We start from the raw sequence: 26,764 nt of genomic DNA, 5'->3' as shown, positions 1-26,764 counted from the left end.
ACAAAGATGGACACCATGTTGTGTCTGTACTCCTGCACCCTAGCATAGCTGAAAACAGGGTCATTTGAGTCAGAAGCTCCTGTAGTAGTTTCCAAGCCAATGAGCCTGTACCAAGAGGGGCAGTGGTACAGTAGTAGAAAGGTAAGATAAAATGTGGTTGAACGACTAAATATTTATCAGTATAACTGGTGTCTGCTCCAATAGCTATTTGAAAAAAAAACTTTTGGAAGACAAACATAACTGTGCTGAGTGTTGCGGATGAATGCACCAAGATGCAAAGATACAGCTGCACTTCTGGCTTCCAGCAGATCAGGATAATGTCACCCTGTCTCCAGAGCGGAAAGGAAAACAAAATAGAGAAAACAACACAGACCAAGTAAAAAGATGACATTAGGCTAGAACAGACTGCTCTTCTTGAGCCTGAACAAATTCTTCAATGCCACAGGGCTGCAGATGTACAAATAACTTGAAAACAATTGTTTTTCCTTCACAGCTTATTGACACTGACTCAACAAACACTTCAGCATGTGCTTAACTCATGTGCCTCATTCAGTCTCCCTGAATCTGAAGCACTGAAACATACTTAACTATCTGCATAGGAGTGAGCACATCATTATTTCCATGGCTTGCTTTCTGATTTTCTGTAGGTCAACAAAAAGCCAACAGTGCAATGGAAACACCTTCATTCTCTTATGGACTCTCCTGATGTGCAGGAGTTATACTTTGTCTCTCTGCTACTCACAGAAAAGATATTCCCTTATATTCCTAAGATATATGAATGAAATACAGCAGAAAAGTTTTCTTTTTTTAGAGGAGAGAATATCTAGGGTAAATTTGGGTGTTTTGATAAGCATAATTATATAGAAAGGTGAAAAAGAGTAATAAGGACCAATTCACCAGAAAACGTAGGTTTCTGGACAAAAACATGGCACTGCATTAAGTAAGATACATTAACAGTAATTAACATGTCCTTCAAATAAATAAGTTCTAATAAATATAAATGATTAGTGGCAGTGTTTCTTTCAAGTTTAGGCTCCAGTCTGCTCCTTCTCACATTATATTTACCATCTTTTTTATGGAGGGATGGAGAGGAAGTATCAAGCAAGTGGCTACTCTGCAGTGTAGAATATTAAATAGATTAGTAACAGAGATCATCTTGCTCTTTATTTTTTTTTAAATTATTCTTTTGGGTTCAAATATAGAATTAATTTTAATGTCTCCTCACAATTTTAATGTCTCAAGCAATGAACATTGTTTTGTTTTATCCTCCCAAACGTGTATCAAGACGTAACAGTTTACAAGAAAGCATTCAGTTATCTGCAAGAACAAGCTTGAAAAAAATCTTAAGTGTTAAATCACTTGCTCATTAGTAACAGATTGGGATGTATACTTTAAAGATAAATGCCTTCATTACCATAAAGAGTTACCTTAATTTCTTCTCTGCAAAATTGAAAAAAATATAAAAGCATCTATTTTTGTGCTGCACAGTATTTATAAAAAAGTAAATTTGGATAGACAAAGTTCTAACAGAGGGCCTGGAGCAACTGAGTCAGGAGATAATCTTCTTGCTCAGCAACTGACACCAACAACTAGTTTCTGTGCTTACCAATAGCTGAAGTGCACTTGTGCAGCAGTGTGCAAATTATGAACATTTTCTTTTTTTAATCAAAATGTTCCCTGTGTAAATAACAGTGAAGGTTATAATTTAAGCCTACATGTAAGTAGAGTATCAATGATTTGTGCAATACTATTAACTGGGCTAAACATATGAGTTACACAAAAGAAGTAAAAGTAATTTTATTACTAGTGTCTAATGTGTTATCAGGTATGTTTGGAAATTATCCAACAGGAAAATAGTTTTCTAATTCTGTGATTGTGCACACCAAAGATATGATTTGCAAGATACATATATAGAATCATAGAATCATAGAATTGCTCAAGTTGGAAAAGACTTCAGAGAACATCAAGTCCAACCACAACCTAACCATACTACCCTAACTCTAACAACCCACTGCTAAATCATGTTCCTGAGCACCACATCCAAACCGTTTTCAAACACATCCAGGGATGGTGACTCAACCACCTCCCTGAGGAGCCTATTCCAGTACTTATCAACCCTTTCTGTAAAGAACTTTTTCCTGATATTCAACCTAAACTTACCTTAATTCAACTTGAGGCCATTTTCCCTTGTTCTGTCACCTACCACCAGTGAGAAGAGACCAGCACCACTTTAGTGACCATGCTATGACTGAGGTCACTCTCTGAAGGAATATGAGAGAGGTAATGTTTTAGGAAGCTGCAGCTTAAGAAAGCTAAATTCTAGTTCTCTGGGGAATTAGTTTGACAATGGCACCAAAACATGCTGGGAAACTGTCCTCATGGACAAGGCTGCAGAACAGAGCTGGCAGATCTTTAAGAAGGCTTTCCACAGGATGCAAGGGCTCTCCATCCTCAAGTGTAGCAAGGTGAGAAAGGAAGGCAAGAGACCGGCATGGCTGAACTGGGATCTGCTGGTCAAACTGAAGAGCAAGAAGAAAATGGATAGGCAGTGGAAATAGGGGACTGTGGGAAGAGTATAAGGAAGCTGCTAGGCAGTGTAGGGATGGGGTCAGGAAATCCAACGCCCATCTTGAACTGAACCTGGCAAGGGATGCCAGAAAGAACAAGAAAGGTTTCTACAGGTACCTCAACCAGAAAAGGAAAGTCAAGGAGGGTGTACCCCCCTAGTGAGTCACAAAGGTAGGCTGTTAGTAATAGACAATGAGAATGATGAGCAACTTAACAACTTTTTTGCCTCAGTCTTCCCTGATAACTGCTCACCATACAGCTCTCAAACTTTTCATTTGGTAGGAGAGCATCAGGGAGGTAGTATCCCTTCCACTGTAAGTGGAGATCACATTTGTGACCATCTGAGGAACCTGAACATCCACATGTCTATGGGGCCTGATGAGATGCATCCCAGAGCATCCCTGGTGACTGGAAAAAAGTAAACATTATACCATTTTTAAAAATGGTAAAAAGGATGACCCCAGGAACTCCTGACCTGTTACTCTCACCTCTTGCCAGGGAAGATCAGGGAACAGATCCTCCTGGAAGCTATGCTAAGGCACATGGAAGGCAGGGAGGTGATATGGGAGAACCAGCATGGCTTCATCAAGGGCAAATCCTGCTTGACCAACCTAGTGCCTTTTTATGATGGTGTCACTGCATCTGTGGACAAAGGAAAAAGCCATTGATGTCATCTATTTCATCCTCAGAAAGGCCTTTGACACAGTATCCCACAACATCCTTTTCTCCAAATTGGAAAGATATGGACTTGATGGATGCTCTGTTTGATGGATGAAGAACTGGCTGCAGGATTGAGTCCAGAGAATGGTGATCAATGGCTCTGGATGGAGGGATCAGTGCTGGGGCTGACCTGTATAATATCTTCATCAATGACATAGACAGTGGGGTTGAATGCACCCTCAGCATGTTTGCCAATGGCACCAAGCTGTGGGGTGCAGAGGGATGGGATGCCATCTAGAGGAACCTAGACAGGCTTGAGAAGTGGGCCTAGGAGTATCTCATGAAGTTCAACAAATCCAAATGCAAGATCTTGCACCTGGGTCAAGGCAACTGCATTACCAATACAAGCTGGGGGATGAAAGGATTGAGCATAGCCGTGCTAAAAAGGACTTGGGAGTACTGGTGGATAGGAAGCTGGAAATGAGCCAGCAATGTGTCCTCCTAGCCCAGAAAGCCAACCATATGCTGGGCTAGGGCTGCAGCAAAAGAAGCGTGGACAGCCTGCTGAGGGAGGTGATCCTGCCCCTCTACTCTGCACTGGTAAGGGCTCACCTGGAGTACTGCATCCAGATGTGGAATCATCAGTACAGGGGATATATGGACTTGGTACAGAGTGTCCAGAGGAGGTCCACAGAAATGATCCAAGGGATGGAACAACTCTCCTACAAGGATAGGCTGAGAGAACTGGAGCTATTCAGCCTGGGGAAGATAAGGCTGCAATGTGACCCAGTAGTGGCCTTTCAGTATCTAAAGTGGAGCTACTGGGAAGAAAGGGACGGACTCTTCAGCAGGGTCTGTAATTATAGAATGAGGGGAAATGTTTTTTTTTCAAGCTCAAAGAGAGTAGATTTAGGATAGATATAAGGAAAACATATTTTACTGTGAGGGTGTTGAGGCACTGTATTTTTGCCTAGTGATGTGGTGAATGCCCCATTCCTGGAGATTTTCAAAGTGAGGCTGGATAAGGCCCTGAGCAATCTAATTGAGCTGTGGATGGCCTGGTAATTGCAGGGGAGCTGGACTAGATGGCCTTCAGATGTTCCTTCCAACACTAAGGGTTCTGTGATTCCATGACTCTGATTCTTTGGTTCTATGATTCTGTAAATGAAAAGTTAATTCTAAGCATCAGCTGTTACTACTTTCTTGTTCTAGGCAAATATTCTGGGTAAATAAATGAACAGAAGTTGTTTTGAATATCTATTTATAGTTCAGAAATGATACAAATTAAGCCTAAATGTCCTCATATCTAAACAAATAACACCGTCTGAATCCTGCTCTCTTCCTGTACCAGCCAGAAGGAACTGGGAACTGTTTTGCAGGCTATAAACAGCTCTGGATGGGAGATGTAGCTTGGAAGACTTTGAGGGGAGATCCAGCTTTCAGAGCATTCTTCTTCTTACCAAGTTTTAAAGTAGAAAGGAAATAGAACTGTTGCTCTTACCTTTAAATATTTGTTTTGCATTCATATGTCTAATTTTTTTTTTTGAGATTACAGTTGTGCTGGCCCTTTAAACAAGGCACACACTAAAAGAGGAAAGTTATGCTCTTCCCATACATAAGCACACCCTGCATAGAGGTCAGGGACAAACTAGCCTGGAGACTTATTCACGTTTTTCAGGATGACTGTATTCATAATATTTAAAGTATGTATTTTTATTTGTTCAACTGCAAGCAGACCTCTGACATACATTGATTAGTTTTTAACACAACTTTCTCATTCAATGATGTAATTCTTTTAGCAGCAAGATACTTTTACACAAACAAAATAGTGATTTCAGTTGACAAGAGTCTGGAAAGACTGGAAGTTTCAGCACAGAGTCCAAAGACTGCAAAGCAAGTTCATCATCCATGCAGGGTTAGTGTCACAAAGATAAAAAATCACAGTGACTGGAATATCTACTGACATTATCTTTTTGCTGGATTGATGTGGCAGAATTGTCTAGGTGAGTGGCAGTTTATTGCTTCTCACTGCACTAGGCAGAAATCTGTAGTGGTAGTCCAAGCCAGAATCTCACCTCCATGGAATGAATGGCTAAATGCTGATTTGTAAGACTGACCTGCTCTGCACAATTATCAGCTAACTTCTGTTCTTCTGGTGATATATTGTCAGATAGTTGTATTCTTACTTATATTTAATGAATACTTTAGTATGTAATAAAGTTAAGACTCTCCTTTCTTACACTGCAAGTACTTGCTATTACATACAAGCAAAGAAACTAAAGATAAGCAATTACAAAACACTTTGCCATTCAGTTTAAATACTTAAAAGTATCCAAAATATTGCTAAGGTTTATATATCTTATATATGAATGCTTTAATAATCCATATGTAAATAAATTTGGAAATACTAGGTATCTGAACAGTAACTTCTTTTAGGCATGTTTGAAGAGACAGAAGTGAATACTACAGTAAGACTTACACAGAATAATAGGCAATTCCTAGATTTTAAAGAGTAATGTGACCATCATCTGCCTCTTATCTAACATCCTGAAAAACACATTATACAACCAGTAATTTCTTGGGTGTCGGAAATTAAGACTTCTTTCTACGTAAATTGTATGTTTTAATTCATGATTTAACTAACAAGGTTGTTAGAAAAAAGCATCATATTTCATTGTTGATATTGGAAATTGAACGAGAAAGTTAATATAAATAATCATTTACATGAAACATTTCCAAATCAATTTGTTTTAGAAAATAAATGATAAATTTGACTTCAAACAAACAAACAAAAAAGTAGAATTTCTCATGACATATTTTCTGTAATGTATTTGCTATCTAATATTGACTTACAGCACTGGATGCGTGCCACAACAAAGATGTGAAAGTGTCCAAGCTCACTTTCTCACAGCAAGACTTGTTGATGTAACTTCTGCCATCAATGAAGGTTGGCACTGAAAAACATAGCTGGCCTTGCATAAGGTACACAAAGAAGGTGGTTTTGGGTTCTGCTTTTACAGTCAAGGAGAACTGTACGCCTAGACTCTGCTCAGAGATACCCACTGTACAGAATAAATTTGAAATGCACCAGTACAAGTCAACTTACAGGGACAAATGTGTTCCTGGTGCTTGCAGATGTAAACATTATAGAAGCTCTGTGTAAATTAGTTGGCAAGAAACAACACTGAGGAAGAATACAAGATGAATACTTAAACACATTTCAGGGAAGGTGCTTAATATACATTACATACATTCCTGGGAACAGAAGAGGACTGACACAGTGAATAGTGAAACCATAAAGCCAGGTAAGGAGAATTACCAACTGCATTGATTCAACAATTCTATAGGCAGCTCACATTAGCAAGACCTCTACAGAAACTGAACAGATGTGATTTAGGAGGATGATAAGGAAAAGCAAAACATGACTCCCTGTTCCCTTTGAGCTAAATCCCATTTTCTCTCACAGTACATCACCAATGAAATGCAAGAAGAATGAACATCAAAGTAGAGTTATGATTATGAGAATCATTTTTAGCCCTTCCGTTCAGGACTTTGTCATAGATCATAGAATGTCTTTGGCTGGAAGGGACCTTAAAGCTCATGAGTTCCAACTCCCTACCATAGGCTGGTTGCCACTAGATCAGGCTGTCCAGTGCCCATCCAACTGGCCTTAAACACCTCCTGGGACAGGGTAATTGCTTGCTTCTGAGTTAGTGACAAGTCTTACTATATGTCCCACATAACTGTTTTGAGAAGAATCTTTCTCCAGCAAATACAAAAACAATACGTGATCTTCCATTTACTGCCAACAAGCCGAATAAATAGGCAATGCATCCATCAGTGAATTATATTTACTTAATGTATGTGACTTTGCACGATGGGCAGTTAAAATGCATAGAAGAATAATACATAATTATGTATTACAGTTTTAGCTGGAAATAGAATGATTACTAAAAAAAAGGTTTGATATGCAAATATTTTATCCAATACATTGGCAAATAAGGAAGGCCACTGTGTATACATAAAGATCTAACAAGTGACAACACAGTATACATGACTTAAAGATTTGTATGCCTCTCTGCATTGCCATCATACATACTAAACACAAACCATGTGATTAAATGAACTGAGTGTAATCTATTACAAAGGAAGCACAGAAACAACTGGAAAAAATACCTGATGTTACACCGCACATAATTTGAATTAAATTGCATGATAAGCACTGAGCCAAATTTTTCCATTGGAAATGCTGTTTAAATAGTATGGTACCCTTAATGTTAATTTAACTACTCAAGCCAACAATATCATATCAGAGCCATTTGTATCAATCCAATATTGTCTAGCCATAAGAGAAGTCAATGCATTTATCGGAAGCATTTAAAGTCTGGTTCCACAACATCAAAAAACCGAAGAGTCAATTTCATGACCTAAAGAAAAATTCCTGTGTAGCCCTAAACAACAGTACCTTGGCTTTTTTGTCAGTCACTTAACCAGGCCTCGGTAGAGGTGAAGAATACTATAGCCAAACATTACAGGAAGGTTTTTTTACTTGTTTGTTTGTTTGTTTTATTACAGTTGTCAGTTTGACAGTGTTCAAGATCCCTCTTAGAGCGGGAAATCTTCAGCTAGGGCAACAGATCGATCTTTTCATGTAGTTCATGAAATGAAAAAGGTTGTTGTGAAGTTAGTTCATCAGTTGGTTGTTTTATTATCATGACAGTAAACATTTTCACATACATAAGTGAAAAAATAATTTTTAAAAATAGCATAACCTGGGAAATAGGTTACATAAAATGTCACCAGATGGCACTGTAACATAGTCTTCAATTTTTTCTTTTATGCTTATGATAATGTTTTTAGTCTAAAAGAACATATAACTAATTTTTTTGTTCTTCTAATTGTGAGGCTGTGTGCAGAGGAAGGTGTTGCAGACAGTAGCCTTGTTACTGTCTGGGGAACAAAGAATTAAGCAGCAGCAAAGAGACAGACTGTGTGACTCTTGAGTGCAGGCTTTCCTCTGCCTACAGATCATTCAATGTAGTGAGAATTCTCTGAGCTTACTGAGGACCATAAACCTATTTCCAAGTCTTTCCAGGGGGAATACTGCTGTTTTCCAGAGACACAATCTTGACAAGGTTGAGGAAACACATCAATGCAACTGTAATATCATTGATTCTTATCTATATGAATAAAACCTCAAAATATGTACAAACAGCCTATCCTTCCAGCTGTCTCACCGGAGAAGCAGTATCCCTTTCATTCTGAATACAAAATTCTAAGTGACAGAGAAGTTATGTGCTGGAAATTCATTTACTTTTACTCAATGTTTGTAGCAGTGTATGAAGGTATACAGTAAACCTTACTATACAGTCTCATGAAGTGGTGCTGCCATTCAATGCATGAGCAATAATGTACTTGAAAATTTTTAAATGGGTTCTGAAAATACTGTATCCAGTTCCTTGCATCACTTGCAGACTTTGTCCTCAATTATTCCGTTTATACGTATGGAAAATTACAAACTAAATATGTTCAGATGGTACAATACTTCAGAGAACTCAGAATTTTTGTTAAGCAATGTTCATTCCTATTTTAACATCTCATAACCCTGAATCAGAAGAACTGAAGAGGAAAATCTCAGTGAAATACTACTCAAGTACAGTCAGCTACTTGCGCCTTGCGTTTCAACATCTTTGCATTATGGACTGCTCAGATGTGCAGATCACGTTTGGAAAACTGTTTATTTAAATCCAAGCAACTGCATACAGCAATGAAGATGATGTCCCTGTGTGCAAGAGAAAAGAGGAAAACACCTAAATCAGTAATAAGATTGGCTGGATTTGTGTTCCTTCGTAGTCCCACAAAAAAACGTATGATCTCATTTGGTCAGCAAGTATCACAACTGACACCTTGTGAAAATGCAGCAAAGTAATTATTTTCTTGCATAGTTGGCTGCCAGGTGTAAACTGCAATTTAAAAATTGAATTGGTCGTCAGTACCAATTGATTAACATACTATACAGAGTTCACAGTGTTTTCCACAACACATTATATAATAAATAAAATTAAGATGCTGCACAGTCTGTTCTTCAAGTAAAACGAACAAGAAGATTAAAAAATGAAATACTTAATACATAGACAGTTGTAACTTCTGATAAATCTGGCCTCTACAAAGACAAGCCTTCAACCACTAGTCTCCTGAAAAGTATCACATAAAACACGAGGTTATTCCCTCTGACGGAAGGTTATTCTACATGCTCCAGATTCATTACAGAAATTCTAAATCTTCTGACAATCCTCTTAAAGAATATGTTGAGGAGTATAATGAATAACTCTTTGCATTAGAAACACTCATAGGACTTTGATCAGTGCCGCAGGATACATCAGGTCACAATAATTAGCTGATTAACATTGATCACCATCCATCTAAATTTGAGTAGTACTGTTGTCAATTGACAAGTCAACTGTAGCAAAACACACTCAGTAAAACCCATTCATATCTGATGTAATAATTAGAAGTTTAGCTACTTAATTAGAATTGAAGTAATTGTGAGACTTTTCACCTATCAATCTAATTCCACAGAAGATGAAATCAAGTCATAGGACAACACAGATTACAGTTATAATACCTTAAAAAAGAGACTAGAATGAGTCTCATTCCAGTTGTTTATTTTGTTACTACTGTTTCTCATCATAAGCTCAGAATTGCTATCTGAAAGTCTCTGGAAATTATTATTTTTTTGCATTTAAAAATCTGACACTACAGCTACACACATTTTGAATTAAAAGATACAACAGCTACATTTTGTGGATTTTTGTTGCCATTCTATAGTCAGTCTATGAGTTTAATTACTAAGAACAAATTAATAAGTCAAAACATTGAAGGAACTTGAACTCACCCTTCCTCTTCTCCCTCCATAAAAACCGTTGAGTATTATTATTATATTTGGTCTTATACCCACTACGTGTTGATGTATACAGCACACTGGGAATGCACAAACCTAAGCAAGCAGCCTGGGGAAATGGATAAGGCATACATCTGTTGAACTCCCATCTCTACCCTTTAACTAGGCACTTAGGAGATTGAAAACTACTGTAGTAAAGCATGATTCTCAAACATCCCAACAACTTGAGGCCAATATGAAAGTTAGACAGAAAACTTAGAATGTATTAAGTAGATCTCTTATCTATCCCAGCTAGGCAATCAATTACAAAATGCCACATAGCAATGTCCTTTTTTAATTAAGAACAGACCAGCCCCAATGACGTGACCAATATATATGAGGACACAGCTGTGCTATGATAAATTAATACTACAGGAGATGAAAAGTAAGGCTATGTAGCCAATAGAGTATCCTGGAACAAAAGGACACAGGCCCTAGGATACTGCACTGAGGATACAGCTGCTTGTTCAACACTCAGTTCTGATCCCTTTTCAGGCAGAAACAGTTTCTATCTTCCTTGGACAGCAATCCAGACTGTTCTGCTCAAGTTAATGCTTTTTAAACATTTGCTTATGGTCTGTATAGGTATACATTCCAACACAGATCCAAATTTTAACAGTGATTGGTGTCTCAGCCACAGGGCACTGAGTGTTCTTGATACAAATTTTGAAACACAGCACTTCCTCGCCCTTTTGATCTTGGCAGTGATTCATTCTGATCATGCCTTTGACTTCTACCTAAAAAGACTTTTGCCACTAAACTACCTACTGCCTACTGCCTCTGGGGACTTTCCAGACATTTCAAGTATTTTAATTTTAGTCACAATATTATAATTGGACCTTCTTTTTTATTGAAAAAAATGCAGTTTTCTATCAGCTCCCCCAAACTCAAGAGCACCTAAGTTAATTCTGCTTAAATCTAAATACTCTGCAAGACTACAAGAATAAACAATAAAGTTTGCTGATATATCTGCTCATCAGTGCATGAAAAAATATTGTTTCTTGCTGAATTCTACTTTCCTCTGTATTCTGACAATCTTTATTAGAGCCACCAGATGTTTGTGTAGATAAGTACTACTGCAAAAAGTCTTTGAAGTGCAAAATAAAGTCAGTTATTATAGTATAGAAGCACACAGCAATCTGATCTATGAGATACGCAGATGTCAGTTTGGTAAAACACAGAGTTTAAAAGGAAGCAGAGATCACTAGAACAGGGAACTGCCTCTCACTGGAAACAGAATTCATATGTGGAACACATCATCCAGCTGCAGAAAGATCTAAGACTTTGAAGCAATGATGCAATGAATGATACGTGTCCTGACATAGTTACAGTATGGTTGTTTTCAACCGATGGTACCTGGGGGGGAAGAACATCACCTGCTTATGCCTTTTATTAAGAACCAAACTTTAACCTGATGGGTAGACATTATTACCATTCTGTATAGTGCTTGGAACTATTTCTGATACTTCACTGTTCCTAATGGGCAAGTGACTGTCGCTAGCAAGTGCCTTTTAGGGTACCAGACAGCTCACACATCTTGCTATCCTTACACAACTTCTCAGGAGGAGTAGAAACACAGAATCACCAAGTCTGAAAAAAGCGGTCTGGATAAAGTCCAGTCATTAACCTTACCTACATAGTCCCATCACTAAATGATGACCCTTAGTGCCACATCCGCACACCTCTTAAACACTTAAACAGATGAGAACTTCACCACTTCCCTGGGCACCCATGTCCAATGCTTGACCATTCTCTCTGCGCAGAAAGTTTTCTAAATATCTGAACTTCCCCTGGAGCAACTTGAAGCCATTTTCTTGTGTCCTATTAGACATGATGAAAGACTCCTTTTCATTTCCAAAGTATTTAAAACAGCTTAAAATCTCCAAATGCTTAAATTGCCATGTCCTGCCCCAGCTAAAAACCGTCCCTTATAGCCCATCCTTCAGGCTGCTCTATCCTGTTGCAGATCACATGCAACAGCTGACTGGAGCTGAGGAGTACCATCTTCCCGCAGCACCTTGCTGCAAAGAAAGAGCTGAGCATTTCTCAGTGTGCATCTCTAACCAATCTAACTAGATTCCTGTTTGTGAGTCAGAGCAATTCAGTTTGAGAGTCACCATAATTAAGCTGACATGCCAGTCAGTGATCTTATTCACAGACAACAATACTGGAAAATCAGAAGTATGATTCAAACAAAGGAAAAAGTACAAACGTTTCCCCTGAGCAAGATAAATGCACTTTACACCAGAGTAATGTAATAAACTGCTTTATCGGCTATGTCTCTTCAATCACAACAAAAAGTAGTTTGTACCTGGACAGAACATCTGGCAACAGAATCAGGCAAACAAACTGCCCTCAAAGAAAGCAATTAAGTCAATTAACTGACTGCAAATACCTCCCTTTACATTTCTTTCAACAGACATAAAATATAGACATATCTTTGGAAAAAGTCAGCAATCACTACTGCCTCAGCATCAGCTGTGTTTCACAGTTACTACTGGTGAGGGAAAGCCACTTAACTTGTGCTGCTGTCATTCTTAGTAATGCTCTCCTGCCCAATGTGAGAAGTCAGTTTTGTTTTCTGTTTGAGAGGTCATAAATCTTTGATACAAAGAGGCATCTTTTTCTACTTATAACTTAACGCAGAGTGCATTTTAAAAGATTACCATATAATGGATTTGTACAGCAACACTAGGAAAGCTTTCACGGTTAAGGAATGATGTTTTTTGTATTGTTAATAGCATGTTTAAGAAAAAATAAAAAATAAGAAAATTTGTTTTAATATCTTAATAAATTATTAGGAAGTATTTATTATGAAAAAATAAAGATTTGTCAAGCAATAACAATCATTTTTATTTAAAAAAAGTCAAATTAGAGGAAAACATTTTCTGTTTTGTTATTTTGGCATTATTTAAAATGTACAGCTCCAGTTGCCAACTGGAATTTCAGTGCAAGTTTAGCAAGGTGAGACTCTTGTTTACAGTTCTAGTACAGTCAGCTTTGGTTATTCGTACAGGATATGGAGATACTTGCGACTTGGTTTCTGTTATAATATTTATTAATTATCCAAGTTTCCCAAAAGAAATCTGTTATTTCTGTGAAACAATTAGTGTCCGAAAACTGTATTACTTTTCAGTACACTAGTAATCTAGCAATCTAATTAATGTTCTATCATCCATATGCTAGGTGATACAATTATTGAAACTCAGGAAAGTCTACTTTTCTTCAAACGTGGATATTCTGAAATATCACCACTTAAACCAAAGGGCATCCACACTACGGCTGTTGTATTTTATTACCACAAACCAAGAAGACCATATACTTGTCCAGTAGCCAAGTCTGAGGAAGAAGATGTAACTAGCTCGTTTTACACAATAGTTATTTCATAGCAAAGAAATTTGAGCTTTCCTAAAAGTCAGTTCTCAAATTTCAGTACATCCATCTACATACTTCTTGTGAAGCAAATCAAAACAGAACAGATTTTAAACAGCTTTTAAAGAAAAATATGATTTGCAATTTTCTCATGACTCTAACACAAGCATTTGTATGGAATGACAAGGAATACAAGCTTCACATTTGCTTGGAGGGATCCTCCATGATACAGTGTTTGTGCTACACATTACATACACTTTCATTCTTCTTAGCATGCATCTCTTTTTTTTTTTTTTAATTTATATTTATTTATTTATTTATTGGTAATAAAATATACCTGACCTCTTGAATACTGTTCGTAAGTTGTTCCAAATGCTAGTGACATTTCCTCAGGAAGTCATATTACAAGGATGTCAAGTATTTCACTGTGAACTCAAAATATTCAAAGTAAATATGTCAGTAAATACTACATTCTTGTCTGGGCCTTACCAGGGACAGATGTGCTATAGCTTTCCCAAAACCTGTGTGTTTTTTCTACATAGGTTGAAAACTTCATGACTTTAAATGTGCAACTTTAAGTAACACATTTAAATAATGCTCTTCATACACATTGTTTTTTTAAGCGGAGACTAGGGATGAGGGTGTCATGACAATGACTCAATGTTTTGTCAGGTCATGACCTTGATAAACTTAATTTACTACACATTTATAAAACAGACAACTGGGAGTCAACTCAAAACATTGTTCTTTGTAAAGATTTTAATCAACTTAAAAAGCCTGTTAATAAATTAGACCCACAATTAATTAAAAGAAATTACATTTGGTTTCAGCTTTTAACTTTAAAAGGAATGCATGCAATTTCTGGAAAGCCCATTGAAGAGGCAAGCCAAAATCCAGAGTGAGTTAATACAAGGAACCACAAGAATATCTCAAAAGCTGGAAGAGATCAGGCTATTTACTTCAATGTACTCTTACCATCCAGAGAGATTTTTAGAAAGTAATTTTTCTTTTTTTTAGAAAAAAGTATTTCAATAATAATGAAAACTCTTGGAATACATAATATCATATGTAAAATATATACTCAAACTAGTCAGATTCTAAACCATCAAAAAACATTTATTGTGTCTTTACCAGTGGTTACTCTACATGTGAAACAGAGTAATTAAATTTATGATTTTTTTTGAAAACTTAGTATAGATGACCCTGGTTGTTGATATGGCTCACTTTACTAGTTCATTTAAGCTCTCAGGATCACTTTCTCTATCTGTATGGGCATACACAGAAAGAGGTAAGCTGATTCTGCCTAAAATCTGATGTTGCTGATGCAACCTCGGATAGAACCAAATGCCACAAATCCATAGTTGGTGTTGTGGACTGCTCCCACCTCACAGAATTTTGCAAGGATCACAATGAGAAATCTTTAGTGTAAGCAAATAATGCTAGTTGACTTAATCCTAATTATAATGGTTGAAAAATGAAAACTAATTGGAAAACAATTCCAAATTTGAAGTAAGGTAAGCATACAGCAAAAATTGCCAAAACTGGTATATTATCATAATCAAGTATGACATAATGCCTGCCAGCTTGATTTTCTTCTGTATCCATTTGCTTTCCCCTCTTTCCCGGGAAAACACAGCAGCAGCAAGAAACTCCTCATGCAAGTGCCTAAGACACACCACAGCATCTGTTTCCAGTCTCTGCCACCAGCATTTTCTGTAACAGAAATATTCACTCTCTGTACTCTGCCAGACACCTTCCCTGTAGTCACATCTAACCTTTAATTCCCCACTACATCTGAAAGAGAACATGCATCTGCCTCACCCTACCGCAACCCTGCTCCATATGCTCTAAGCCATTATAAGTTGCACGTTATCTGTTATATTGCAGAATCTTGAATGAAGAAGCAGTATATCAAGATCAGGATGAAGAGAAACACAACCATGTAGGTCTTCTCATTTTCTGGAAGTATAAATAGAGTACAGTATAGTCTCACTCTCCCTCCCTCATAAAGACATTTTTTCCTGGAGCAACTTCCCATAGCCATTTATCCTTGTTAAAGCAGTTTGCTTTCATCTTTTGTTCCTCATCAAAAGATCCTAACATCTTGAGCTGAAATTGCATCAGGACTTTACAATACAAAATGGAAATCTCCAAGGGCTGGAAGAACACCGTTCTCCTTCCTAGAAACAATCAAGGATTCTCTTTATTCAATTTGCTTCAGCCTGTGTCTCCCTCTGCTTCAGAAACTATTGAGGTATATTGTTTCCTTGCTGACTGGATACCATTTTAGCCTGAGGTAGTGAAGAATCTGTCACCATACAATGTAAGCAATAACTATAGTAACACTGAGCATTATCTTGTCTGCAAGAACCTATGGTGAAAGAGTCAAGTACTCATTTCATCTTACATCATGCAAAAAAAGAATCCTGCAAAACCTACCTAGATGAAGTCATGCAATGTCCCTTTCTGCTAGCCTCTAAATCTTGCAAAAACTACCTTCAACATATGACCACTACGTATCTGGCCTAAATGAACATAAAACAAACGAAAAAATGAACTCTGAATCTTTCTATTGGTTCAGGTATGAAAGGTGAAGATGCATTTCCAAAGAGGTCTTAATGAAGTATCAATTTTTCAAGACGTGTGATGATACAGTCTCAGGATTTGAGATCACTTTTGCATTCACTGGCTTTTCTGCAGATCTTAGCAACCAGAATCAGAAACAGCAGACTTCTGCCATCAGAGGAAACATTACCTCTCACAAAAACAGATAAAATTTTGAGAACCTAACTACAATCATAACACACTGACAATCTTGCAGACAGTTCACTCTTAATTGGAACCAAGCTCTCTATTGACTCACTGAAATGCCACGTGCTCAGTGCATGCTCCACAAATACTGATTTAACTGAGTTTAACTGGTAACATGCTTGTACATTTTCATTGCTTAGACTGTTATGTCAGTTATAAGTATTTTTATAGTACTCACTTAATCTATATGTCTCTTTCTTTGACAAGTTATTCCAAAATGGGCCTGTTCCACTACTGAGGAAGGAAAATGAGTGCCACAACTTAGCAGTTTATACCTTAACAAGTACCATGGATTCAGATCATGTTTGCCCAGTCAAAAGGCAGGGGTCTTGGCCAGTCAGTCAGAGCTCAGCAGCCTTGCTTTACAGCAGTGTTTGTTTCAAAAAAGTACTCTCAATAATCTCAGCAGCTTCAACAAAAATATTTCTTAATTCAGTGTATATATAAATTCACTCCTCTAAACAAAGCAGACTTCTTCTACCAACTTCTCTAACAGATTAATATCAAATCCTCTAAACAAGGTTCGACAAGTGTGTCTGATCACTTGAAAACTGTAAGATCACAGAAGTGAAAATCTGTCATACCAATTATGTAAAGTCATTGGAAAGAAATCCATGCATTTTTGCAAGCAGGCGAAACAGGCTTTTCACAGAACAAAAGAAGCCTTGTCTTTTTCCATTATGTGACGAATCCTAATTAGAATCAATGATTTTTTACTGTTGGCCCAGATATGCTTGTTTACATAACTGTAACTTCTTAAAACAGAAATTGGAATGCTGGTAGGAAAACACATCCACTGGTATGACAGACCTTGAAGAAGAATACTGTCATTGCATGATGCTTACCTCTGATCATGCAAATACTGAACAGTAAACAATATAGAAAAGAGTGAAAGAAATTTAGTTTTGTTTGAAAATATTTATAGAAATAAAAAAAGAGCACCCATAAAGGCACATTGTCATCTCTTCCTTGAGCTTCTGTCGGTTCATGACGAATAGGAAGCATTCAAAGAGGGGAAAAAGAGGGAAAGAAATTTTTTATTACCACTCTTCGTATCAGGCACACATAACATTTCAACATTTCTTGCAGAAACAGCTTTTGAAAAGGAATTTTTATTACAGTTACATCTCTTGAAATGATTTACTTGTGATGTTGAACTTTGTAATGATGCTTGTTAGTTCTCCACAGCTGAATGCTCATGGAGTAAAGTTGCTATATATCTCAAACAGTAGTAGGAAAGTACCAAGCTTAACTTAAAACTGTCTTCAGGAGACAAGAGAAACAAGCATTCAGAGAAGATAAAGATGATATCAAAAAACAACTGCTATATGGCTGTTCCAATGTTTAGCAATCTCAGATGTACTTAGCAAAGCTGACTTAGTCCCTTGGCAGCTCTAGACAAATCATCATGGAACTTCACCAGCTCCTCTTCCCAAACTGCCCTTTCAGTTAGCTCAGTAACCTGCAGACTCAGTTTGTTCCCTTACAGTAACCACCTGCAGAAAGACTTCCCTGTTTCAAAGCAGGCCTGCTCAGAAAAATATCTTCAGCAACTATTTAAGCACTGTTAACACAAGGTCAACAGCAATTACAGAACTGTAAAAAAGGACTCCACTGCACTGGCTGAATTGGTAACACACTGGTCCAAGAAGTCTGTCTGTACAGGGAGTCCACTATGACTACATTCTGGACAGTGCTTAATCCTTACATCATCCAAGTCCTTTGGAAACCTACCCTGCAATTATCTGTACCTTTAAAAACGCACAAGCTTTCAGTATCTCCACAATGCCACCTCAGCTAATCAAGACAAATGCAATGGAACAGAATTGCTTCAGGGACCAAAGCGATTCAAGCTGATTCTTGTATTCCTTGCATTCTTCAGGCTATTGTGGCTGAAGTTTTAGATGTACGTATAAAAAAATGCATTCAGGATGCGTCAGTGAAATTAGTGGTATCACTGAGGAATCATTTCTGGCTGCTGGATTCTGCTTGAAAGAACCTTACTGAAGTCTGGAAGACAACTGCTATGCAACGGAAAGGCTGGGTGACCTGGATCTGTTCAACTTTGAGAAAAGAAGACTAAGAGGGGATCTAAATAATGTTTATACATATCTTACATGTGTGAGTTCAGTGGTCTGTGGGGACAGGACAAGGGGAAATGGACGTAAACTGGAGCATAGGAAGTTCCACATCAATATGTGAAGGAACTTCTTCACCGTGAGCGTGACAGAAAACTGGAACAGGCTGCCCAGGGAGGTTATGGATTCTCCTTCTCTGGAGATATTAAAGACCCACCTGGATGCCTACCTGTGCAGCCTGCTGTAGGAGGCATGCTTTGCAGGGGACTCTCTGGAGGTCCCTTCCAAACCTTACAATTCTGTGATTTTGTAATTTGGTGTAATTCACTCTATAAGAACTCCCAGGACCAAACCCTCTGCTTGATCTCTTTACATATTGTCACTCACATCCTCCTAAGTAGGAGTAAAAACACATTAAACAAAACATGAGTGTTGAAAAACATAAATCATGCTATAAATCAAGAATACCTTAGTATCTCTAAACACTTCAGAATATATCTGCATTTTTCTCACCAGGTATTTAAAAAGTGCAAACAGATGCACAAACAAGTATGTGGCATTTTTCCATCTCCTATTTATTCATTATAAATAATCCAATGACTATTCTATAATGCATGATTCTCAACATTCTAAAGCCCACATTGTCACATAAGCCAGTAGACTTGGATGCCTGGAAAGTTCTCCATAGCATGTTAGAAGCATTAATTAAACCTCTAATCCTCAGGAAATCAGTGTCAAGCACCTGAACAAAATCTGTCAGTGTATTTACCATGCTTTAAATCCACACTTCCTTTCTAAAGTAGTAACACAATAATGCACAACACAGTCATTATAACTGTCTATCCTTCTCACTTCCTTTCCTCTATATAAATTTTTTTAATAGAATCATGTTTTCCATGAATGGCTTCTGTTTGTTTCTGTTGTGACTATTTAACAACTTGTGTTTCCTGTTTTCCCATCAAATACCATTAGGTCTTTCTATCAGCAAATGGAAAACTTCACAATTTATTTACTGTTTCTGACAAGTTTGGCCACCAACGAACCAGAGATATCTGAAAATGCAGAATAGAAGTTATGCAAAAGAATGTTATGGCTTTTTGAGTAACCCAATTTCTTCATTATTTCACACAAACTTGCTCTAAAACCACACCCTTGGCACTGTCAGTTAGGTTTGATTTCAGATAATTTTCTCTTTCTTCAGTGTTCTTTCACCATTCCTGCTCTCATTCTTCATATTGCTGTCTCTTCTCACTCATCTGCTGATGTCTTTCTCTGATATTTTTCTTCTATGTGCAACTGCCTTAAAAAACTGTTTTATGGTTTCATAATGAGTACTTTTTCTTCCTGTCTCTCTCCTCATAAATCTGACAAGGATCACCTGAGGAAGAATTGAAGTTAATGGTCCAATATATCCCAAGAAAAGAAAAAACAATATATTGGATATTTTTAAAAAAGATTCTGAGAGCAGAGGACCTGAATTCAAGCTCTGGTGTATGATACTTCCTCTGCCTTGCTCTTTAAGAGTGAAGTCTAAGATGATGCTCCTCTCTAAAGACCAGCACTTTAAAATTAAAAAAAAAAAATAAAGAAAAAAGTTCCTCTACTTAGTTTATAAGCAAACGTTTAGAATAAGTCAGAAATCATAAGAATGGAATTGTCAGAGAGACAAACACAAAAACAGATTCTTTGCACCAACTTACATTTCAGAACTTAACAACATTTCATAGCACATAACTACTTTTTTTTTTTTTTTTTTTTTTTTTTTTTTTTTTTTTTTCCCCAAGTATGTTACAATCAGCAATTATTCCTAGAAAAAATATATTCATTGTTTCCTTAGGTTGTGCTAAGAACTGGGAACAGCCCTACTTAGAGCACCTTCTGTTGGCACCAAATGTGCTCTTAGTGAGGTAAGTTAACTGTCATCTAAAATACAGCCTGTGTGTAAAGCAAGCAAGGAATCTGAATTAGAGTGCTAACTGATGATTCATTGGAGTCCAAACATCAGCTGATGGTAGAGTTATTTGGCTATGTTATCACCTCTCATTTTGTATGCAGGAAACTAGCTTGTAGCATCTCTAAATAAAGAAAACAGAATAGCAGATCTTTGGGTGTTGAATGCTCACTACTAGAAGTTCTGAACAGAGAACTTGTCCTATGTCATTTTTCCTACTATATTCAGCACAACAGAGCTTAGAGTCTGTTTTTTTTTTGATAGTAATGACACAAGCTATTGCCCTAAAAAATACACAAAATACACAGGTTAAGGAGGAATAACACGATGCAGTAATATTTGGGACAAATTGTATCATTTATTCTGCACCTTTTTTTTTTTTTTTCCTGTGTGTGATCCATGCAGTTCCAGAGACTGATAATAACTTAAACTTCAATTTTTGAAGTTTACCATCTCATTTCTGTAGTCCACAAGGTTTTTAAATTAAGGAAAAAAAGAAAAAAAATTGTCAAACATTATCTGTCAGTACACATCAATTTAAAGAATACCTTCCCTTTGTAGATGGAAAGATGGAGCAGACTTTAATTCATACAGACTACCTAAAAAAAACCCACATTAGCATTACCTACAAGAAGCAGAATTACAAATTCTGAGTGTGCTTGTAAGTAATAGTCTTTTAAGGATAAGAGAGGCAGAATTCAGACTTACTGTGCATTTGTTCGGCTTCTCTCCTGAGTGAACTCTCATGTGAATTAGCAGTTTATACCTTGCATTGAATGGCTTGAGCCTTCTTGGACAGCCTGCCCAGAAGCACGTGAAGTCTTCTCCCTTCCTTTGGTCTATATGAATCTTCTCAATGTGTTGCACAAGTTCCTCTTGCTGATCATACAGCATGTTGCAATCAATCCAACGACAGCCATGCTTGCCATTAAAATCGTTCAGGTCTCCATCTTCTTCGAGCTGTGGGTCTGGAGCAGAAGGAGGCACAGGCAGAGGGTGGACAGGACCAGGGAGGCTTTGAGGAAGCTGGTGCTGGTGAGCATGGTATGGTGGTGGTGGTCCTTGTGGAGTAGGTGGTAGCAGTGGGGGTGGAGGAGGCATATCAATAGTATGACCTGAGAAGTCATCCAATTGTTCATTTTTCAGGGCATCCACTGCTTGGCTGTTCACAGGAAACATGCCCTGTTGGATCACCATGTTAGTCATCATGTCTGTCTGCAGGCTGACTTGCTCCAGCTGCTGCATTCTCTGGTACTCACCAGCTCCATTCTCAACAAACTCTGGGAAGGCAATGTTGCAATTAGCCATGAGAAGGCCTTTCTGGTAAGCTGGCACAGAGCAGTTTTGGGGTATACAGCTGCCTCTCACTCCCAGAAAATGCCCATAGACCTCAGGCTGTGGGGAAACATTAGCTGGTGAAGTCCTGGAGCCGTTGATACAGGCCACTAAAGAAGTAGAGGATGTACGAATGATTGTATTGAAGTCAAACCCAATGCCATCAGACAGAGGAGAGAGTGCTTTCTTTTTGGAGCGGGCAGATTGAGACTGGGAGAAGGAATGATAAGCAATAGGATTAGAGGAGTGACTATTTTCCATGCCAAGTAGGTAGGATGGTAATGGACTAGATATGCAGTTAGTGGACACAGACGGTGCAGGTTGAAAATTTAGTAAGTTCCCCAGCACACTGCCATTTTGTAAACCTTGATCAAGTGGAACAGAATGAAGTATCTCATACCCATGTGACCAGTCTTGCTTAACAGTCAAAGTCAACTGACTTTCTGACAAGCTTGATGTTGCAGAGTCCAGAGACTTGTGTGACAACAGTGACCTGGAACAAAGGCATAATAAACTAAGTAAGCAGTTAGACACTTAACAGCACAAATTTAATGTGTGTGTACTGCTGTAGAGTAGTTCTTCCACCTTCATACACATTTAAAACTAAAGAAAAGCATGTATAAATTCTTCCTAGCTTCAAGTAGCCACATTTTTACATTCTCCATTAATATACAAGGAGGTATACACAGTCAGTGTGTATGTAAAAAGACACTTAATAATTGAACTTTAACTTAATTTTTTTTTTTTTAAACTTCATATAAGTGTAAACGGGTTTTAGCTTCTGAAGCCAAAGTTCTATGTTCCTGCCTTGTATGAAGCTCACTGATTTGAGATGACTATCATTTTTGATAGCAAGGATAGGGAAGAAAACTGAATAAAGAATGTTTAACCCTTATGACTTTGCCAATTGTAATTCATACAAATATTATTCAATAAGAAATAGCTCAGGATTCTATAGATTATATCTAACTATAGAAAACAAACAAAATACATTAAAAATGTAGAAGAACTAGCTGAAGGGGTTATTTAATTTTATTTTGTGACAAATTTCCTTTGAAGTTAGTAGTCAGTTTTTGTGGGTTTTTTTTCCACAAAAGTGTAATCTTACTGTTATTGTTGGCCTGTCACAGAAAGACTAAGAAATTTGGTTATGTTGCAAATCTCTTACAGGTTTAAAAAAAGCTCTTGACAATATTTTTTTTTTTTCTACAGAAACATCCAACAAGGAAACACACAGCAAAGTAGATCTGTCTTTGTGATTCAATTCTGTATATTGGCAGACTTGAACTTCCTACCAGTTAGTGGTTCTTGTGGTAGTGTCATCAATATATTAATTAGTATTTTTGAGGTGCTCTGATGTTAGGGAGAACCAGGTACATATCAAGATAAACCTGGAGATCACACAAACAACAAAAAAATTCTGCCTTTTGGGAGCTAACTCCTGGATTTATTATTTTTACAATACACTATTGAAAAAGCACATAATTTTAGTGGTAGTCCAAGTGCACAGGAAATCAGCTTTCTCTTTTAAAGTGCATTTTTGAAGGAAGAAAAAATCATTTAGTCACTGCTTTTCATCTTCTCAAATTGTAAATAAGATATGCAGTACTTTCTCCTATCACGCATAGATTTCAGGCCAAATTAAGTTCGCAAATGACAGCTAGTAAGTTGTAGTGGGTACTGTAAATACCAGGTATTTAGAAATTTAAGAAATATTTTAAGTAAACAATATATTGAATATTTACATGCAGAAATCCAAAGAAAGTCATGCAGACAAGGAATAATGTATTCTTATTTACAAAAGTAAGATACTACAGTCATTTACTTATGATGTTTTTACATAATAATTTTATTACCACAGATTTGCAATTTATAGAACAAAAACTATGAACCATGAAGAAAACAATCAGAAACAGATCTCAATTCTTTCTTGATAAGAGATGGGAAATAAATCCCATCTCTTTCTTCCTGCATACAGAGTTACAGCAAGCACATTTACAGAAAAAATTCTACCTACTTCACTATCTTCTTGCTAGATAAGCAAGTTTTGAGTCCAATAAATAATATTGTTGTTGCTTCTGCACGATTTTCTTACAGACTCTGCTTTAGAGGATAAGATTCCACAAGACAGGATCCACGAGACACTTCTGTTAACGGTCATAGTTGCATATTATGTTTGCACCACAACTCTGTCTGAATTAACTGCAGCTTTAGTGGAGATACATGAAATCACCTTACTTTAGAATTATTGGTAGGTGAAGCCAGGGATCAACATCAGCCAACACAACAGAGCATAAGCAGAGGAACTACCTCCTCTGGCCAATTCTCCCTATAATTTTCGTTTGCTATAATATCATATCCTCATGTTACCAGTCCCAATCTACCCAAGCCACTTGTATTCTAGCAGCCCAGTCTATCTGCTGGTTGTTCTGATGTTCTTCAGCGTCATGACTCTTTGGTATATGTGCATCTAGTGATAAATCTTTACAACTTCTCTATCTGGGCAGCCCTATCTTTCTGCAATGCTGCAGGACAGATGGGTTTAGTTCTGCACTGCCAGTTGTTCTACTTCCATTGCTGTAAACAGCACTGCAGTCCATCTCCCACTATACATGAGTCAGAGTGGAGGTAGAACATTGTCCACTTTCCTCATTCAGCATTATCTAAAGCCAGCTGGATGGCCTTCACTTCAGCAAATTGGCTCAATTCACCTTCTGTCAGCATTTTCTGCTATTTGTCACGTAGGACTTCAGATAGCAGCATTCCACCTTCAGTGCTTTCCTATGATATGGCAGGCCCATCAGTGAACAAGGCATATTGCTTCTCACTCTGGCAATTTACTACACAGTGGAGCCTCTTCAGCATGCATCATTTCCTCCTCTAATGATATTCTGAAATCCTTGCCTTTGGTTGTTCCATGATTACTTCTGAGATTCCTGGGTGACTGGGATTTCCTACTAAAGCTTGAGTTGTGAGATCAGTGTGGCTCATTTACTTCACAAAGCATCCGTTGCATGATGTGTGGAGGGACCCTGCCTTTGAACATCCAGTGCGGCACAGGCAGTCAGAGTACCAAGAGCAGTTGTGCTTCAGTACTAACCACTTCCAAAGCAGATCAGAACCCTTCAGATGCTGCCAGTACCTCTCTTTTTCAGCTGAGCGTAGAGGGCTTCAGATCCTCTATATACCCGGCCCCAGAACACTAGAGGATGAATCTGAGCTTCCACTGCTGCTTTGTACAAGAGGCTTCAAGAGGGGCGTTCTAACTGCAGTGTAGATCACTTTTTTTTTTTTTAAACATCTTAGCTGCCCAGACTGGCCCATGGGATTCTACATGAACTATCTCCTGTTTAATTTGTTTAAAGGCTTGCTGTTGCTCAGGCATTCATGTGAAATTATTCTTCTTCCAAGCCACTTAATAGAAAGGGCTTACAGTCAGACTGTAATCTGGAATATGAATTCTCCAAAAATCCATAATGCCTAAGAAAGGTTGTGCTTCATCTTTTCTAGATGGGAGAGACATATCTTATAGATCACATCCATAGGGATCTGATGACATCCAACATAACTGACTCCTCTGAAAAGGTGTGCTGGAAACTCAAAAAAGATGAAGATTTTATCTCTCTTGGTGTATATACAAAAATCTGATATAAATTGTAGTAAACTATAGCTTAGTAAACTTTCCCTTCTCATGCCCATCAGGAAAAATCAAGACAAGTCATTTTGTTTCAAGTTAATTCAATCCACAATCTTTTTTGGATTGAACTACCAGAGCACAGGTCATGATGCATCCTGAAAAGCACAATGCAGAGAAGGCTCTCAGCCTGTAACTGATTATAAAGTAGTTTAAACAACCAGCTTAGGCAAATGCAGTTTAATGCTAAATCAATTTTTTAAGAAGTGTTAACACAATCTGTAAATTAAAATCTAACTTAAAACTTGTTTTGCCCTAAATTGAGGGGAAAATTGCTGAAATAAACATTCTTTGTATGACAAACTGATTTTATAGTCCTCATTGATAAATCATTAAGAGACTCTAGAAACACTAGAACCTGAATTCTGCCAGAGTTTCAACTTCAGTTCACCCTTAGTAAGTGTTTCTTTAAAATAAAAACGTATTGCTCAGTTGTTATATGTACTATGTTGACATAGTACACACAGCCATACATTCATGTAAATATAACGAACTCTACAGGCACACTGAAAACTTCTGAGTATGAAGTAGGTAATAATACTCTAATGATATTTACATTCTATCATCTCTATTGTGACATGGAGGCATGTTTCTGGAGCTGTCATTTTTTATTAGCTTAGCAGTGAATGGTTTTCCCTGGCATGGTTATAAAGGAAGCACAATTCATTTTCTAAATTGTCCCAGAGGACTCAGTTCTCACAACTAAAGAGACAGAAATAAAACAGATCAGAATATCTCAAGCTAGAAGAGACCCACAAGGATCATCCAGTCCAACATGTCCCAGAATATTACAGATTGTAGCAAGATTTTCTTCCAGTTACATAATAATAGTTATAATTATTTCAAGACCATTTCTTAGCTTTCAATAAAGTGATATAGTAAAATGTAAATTGTTTAGAGAATAAGAGATGTTCTGTGAAAAAGAACCATTACATATTTTAGGCTCAGGAGGCAACTATTGCTCAAGTTACATCTACAGAATTGGCTGTAAAATATACTCATATAAGGATGAGCTTACTGTACCTGTACAAAGGCTAACTAAACAACTGTTTTCCCTTCACTCATGTTTGTCTGTTGTACTCATAGCTATAATCTCAAAATTTATTGGAGTATATGGAACATACGCTGTTATCTGCTCGTACAGTGCAGATAGGGAACAACTGATACAATTAAGTTAATGATTGAAATGATTTGAAAGCAAATGTAGTTGATTAGAGAAGAAAAATGTTAGTGGGATATTAAAAGTAATTTTGTCAGACATTATTGTCACTTGGTCAGCATCAGCATAACACTCTTAATGTTATGGTAAGCTTAAAACACATAACTGTCCAGAATATGTAATTCTACTTTCTCCT

The 26,764-nt window shown here is 37.3% G+C and overlaps 1 protein-coding gene across 5 annotated transcripts in view; it reads right to left on the bottom strand.

Moving 5' to 3' along the window:
• GLIS3 (GLIS family zinc finger 3) overlaps positions 1-26,764 on the bottom strand; it is a 158,380-nt gene that overhangs the window by 89,988 nt on the left and 41,628 nt on the right. For all 5 annotated transcript variants that reach the window (XM_090132228.1, XM_090132230.1, XM_090132227.1 and 2 more), the window contains exon 3: positions 21,089-22,208. In XM_090132228.1, the coding sequence (XP_089988354.1) occupies positions 21,089-22,208 (1,120 nt within the window). The remainder of the gene's footprint in view (positions 1-21,088; positions 22,209-26,764) is intronic.

The sequence above is a fragment of the Phasianus colchicus genome, chromosome Z (genome assembly GCF_987193195.1).
Source record: "Phasianus colchicus chromosome Z, bPhaCol1.hap1.1, whole genome shotgun sequence".
Classification (NCBI taxonomy): Eukaryota; Metazoa; Chordata; class Aves; order Galliformes; family Phasianidae; genus Phasianus; species Phasianus colchicus.
This window is presented reverse-complemented; position numbering and strand designations above follow the sequence as displayed.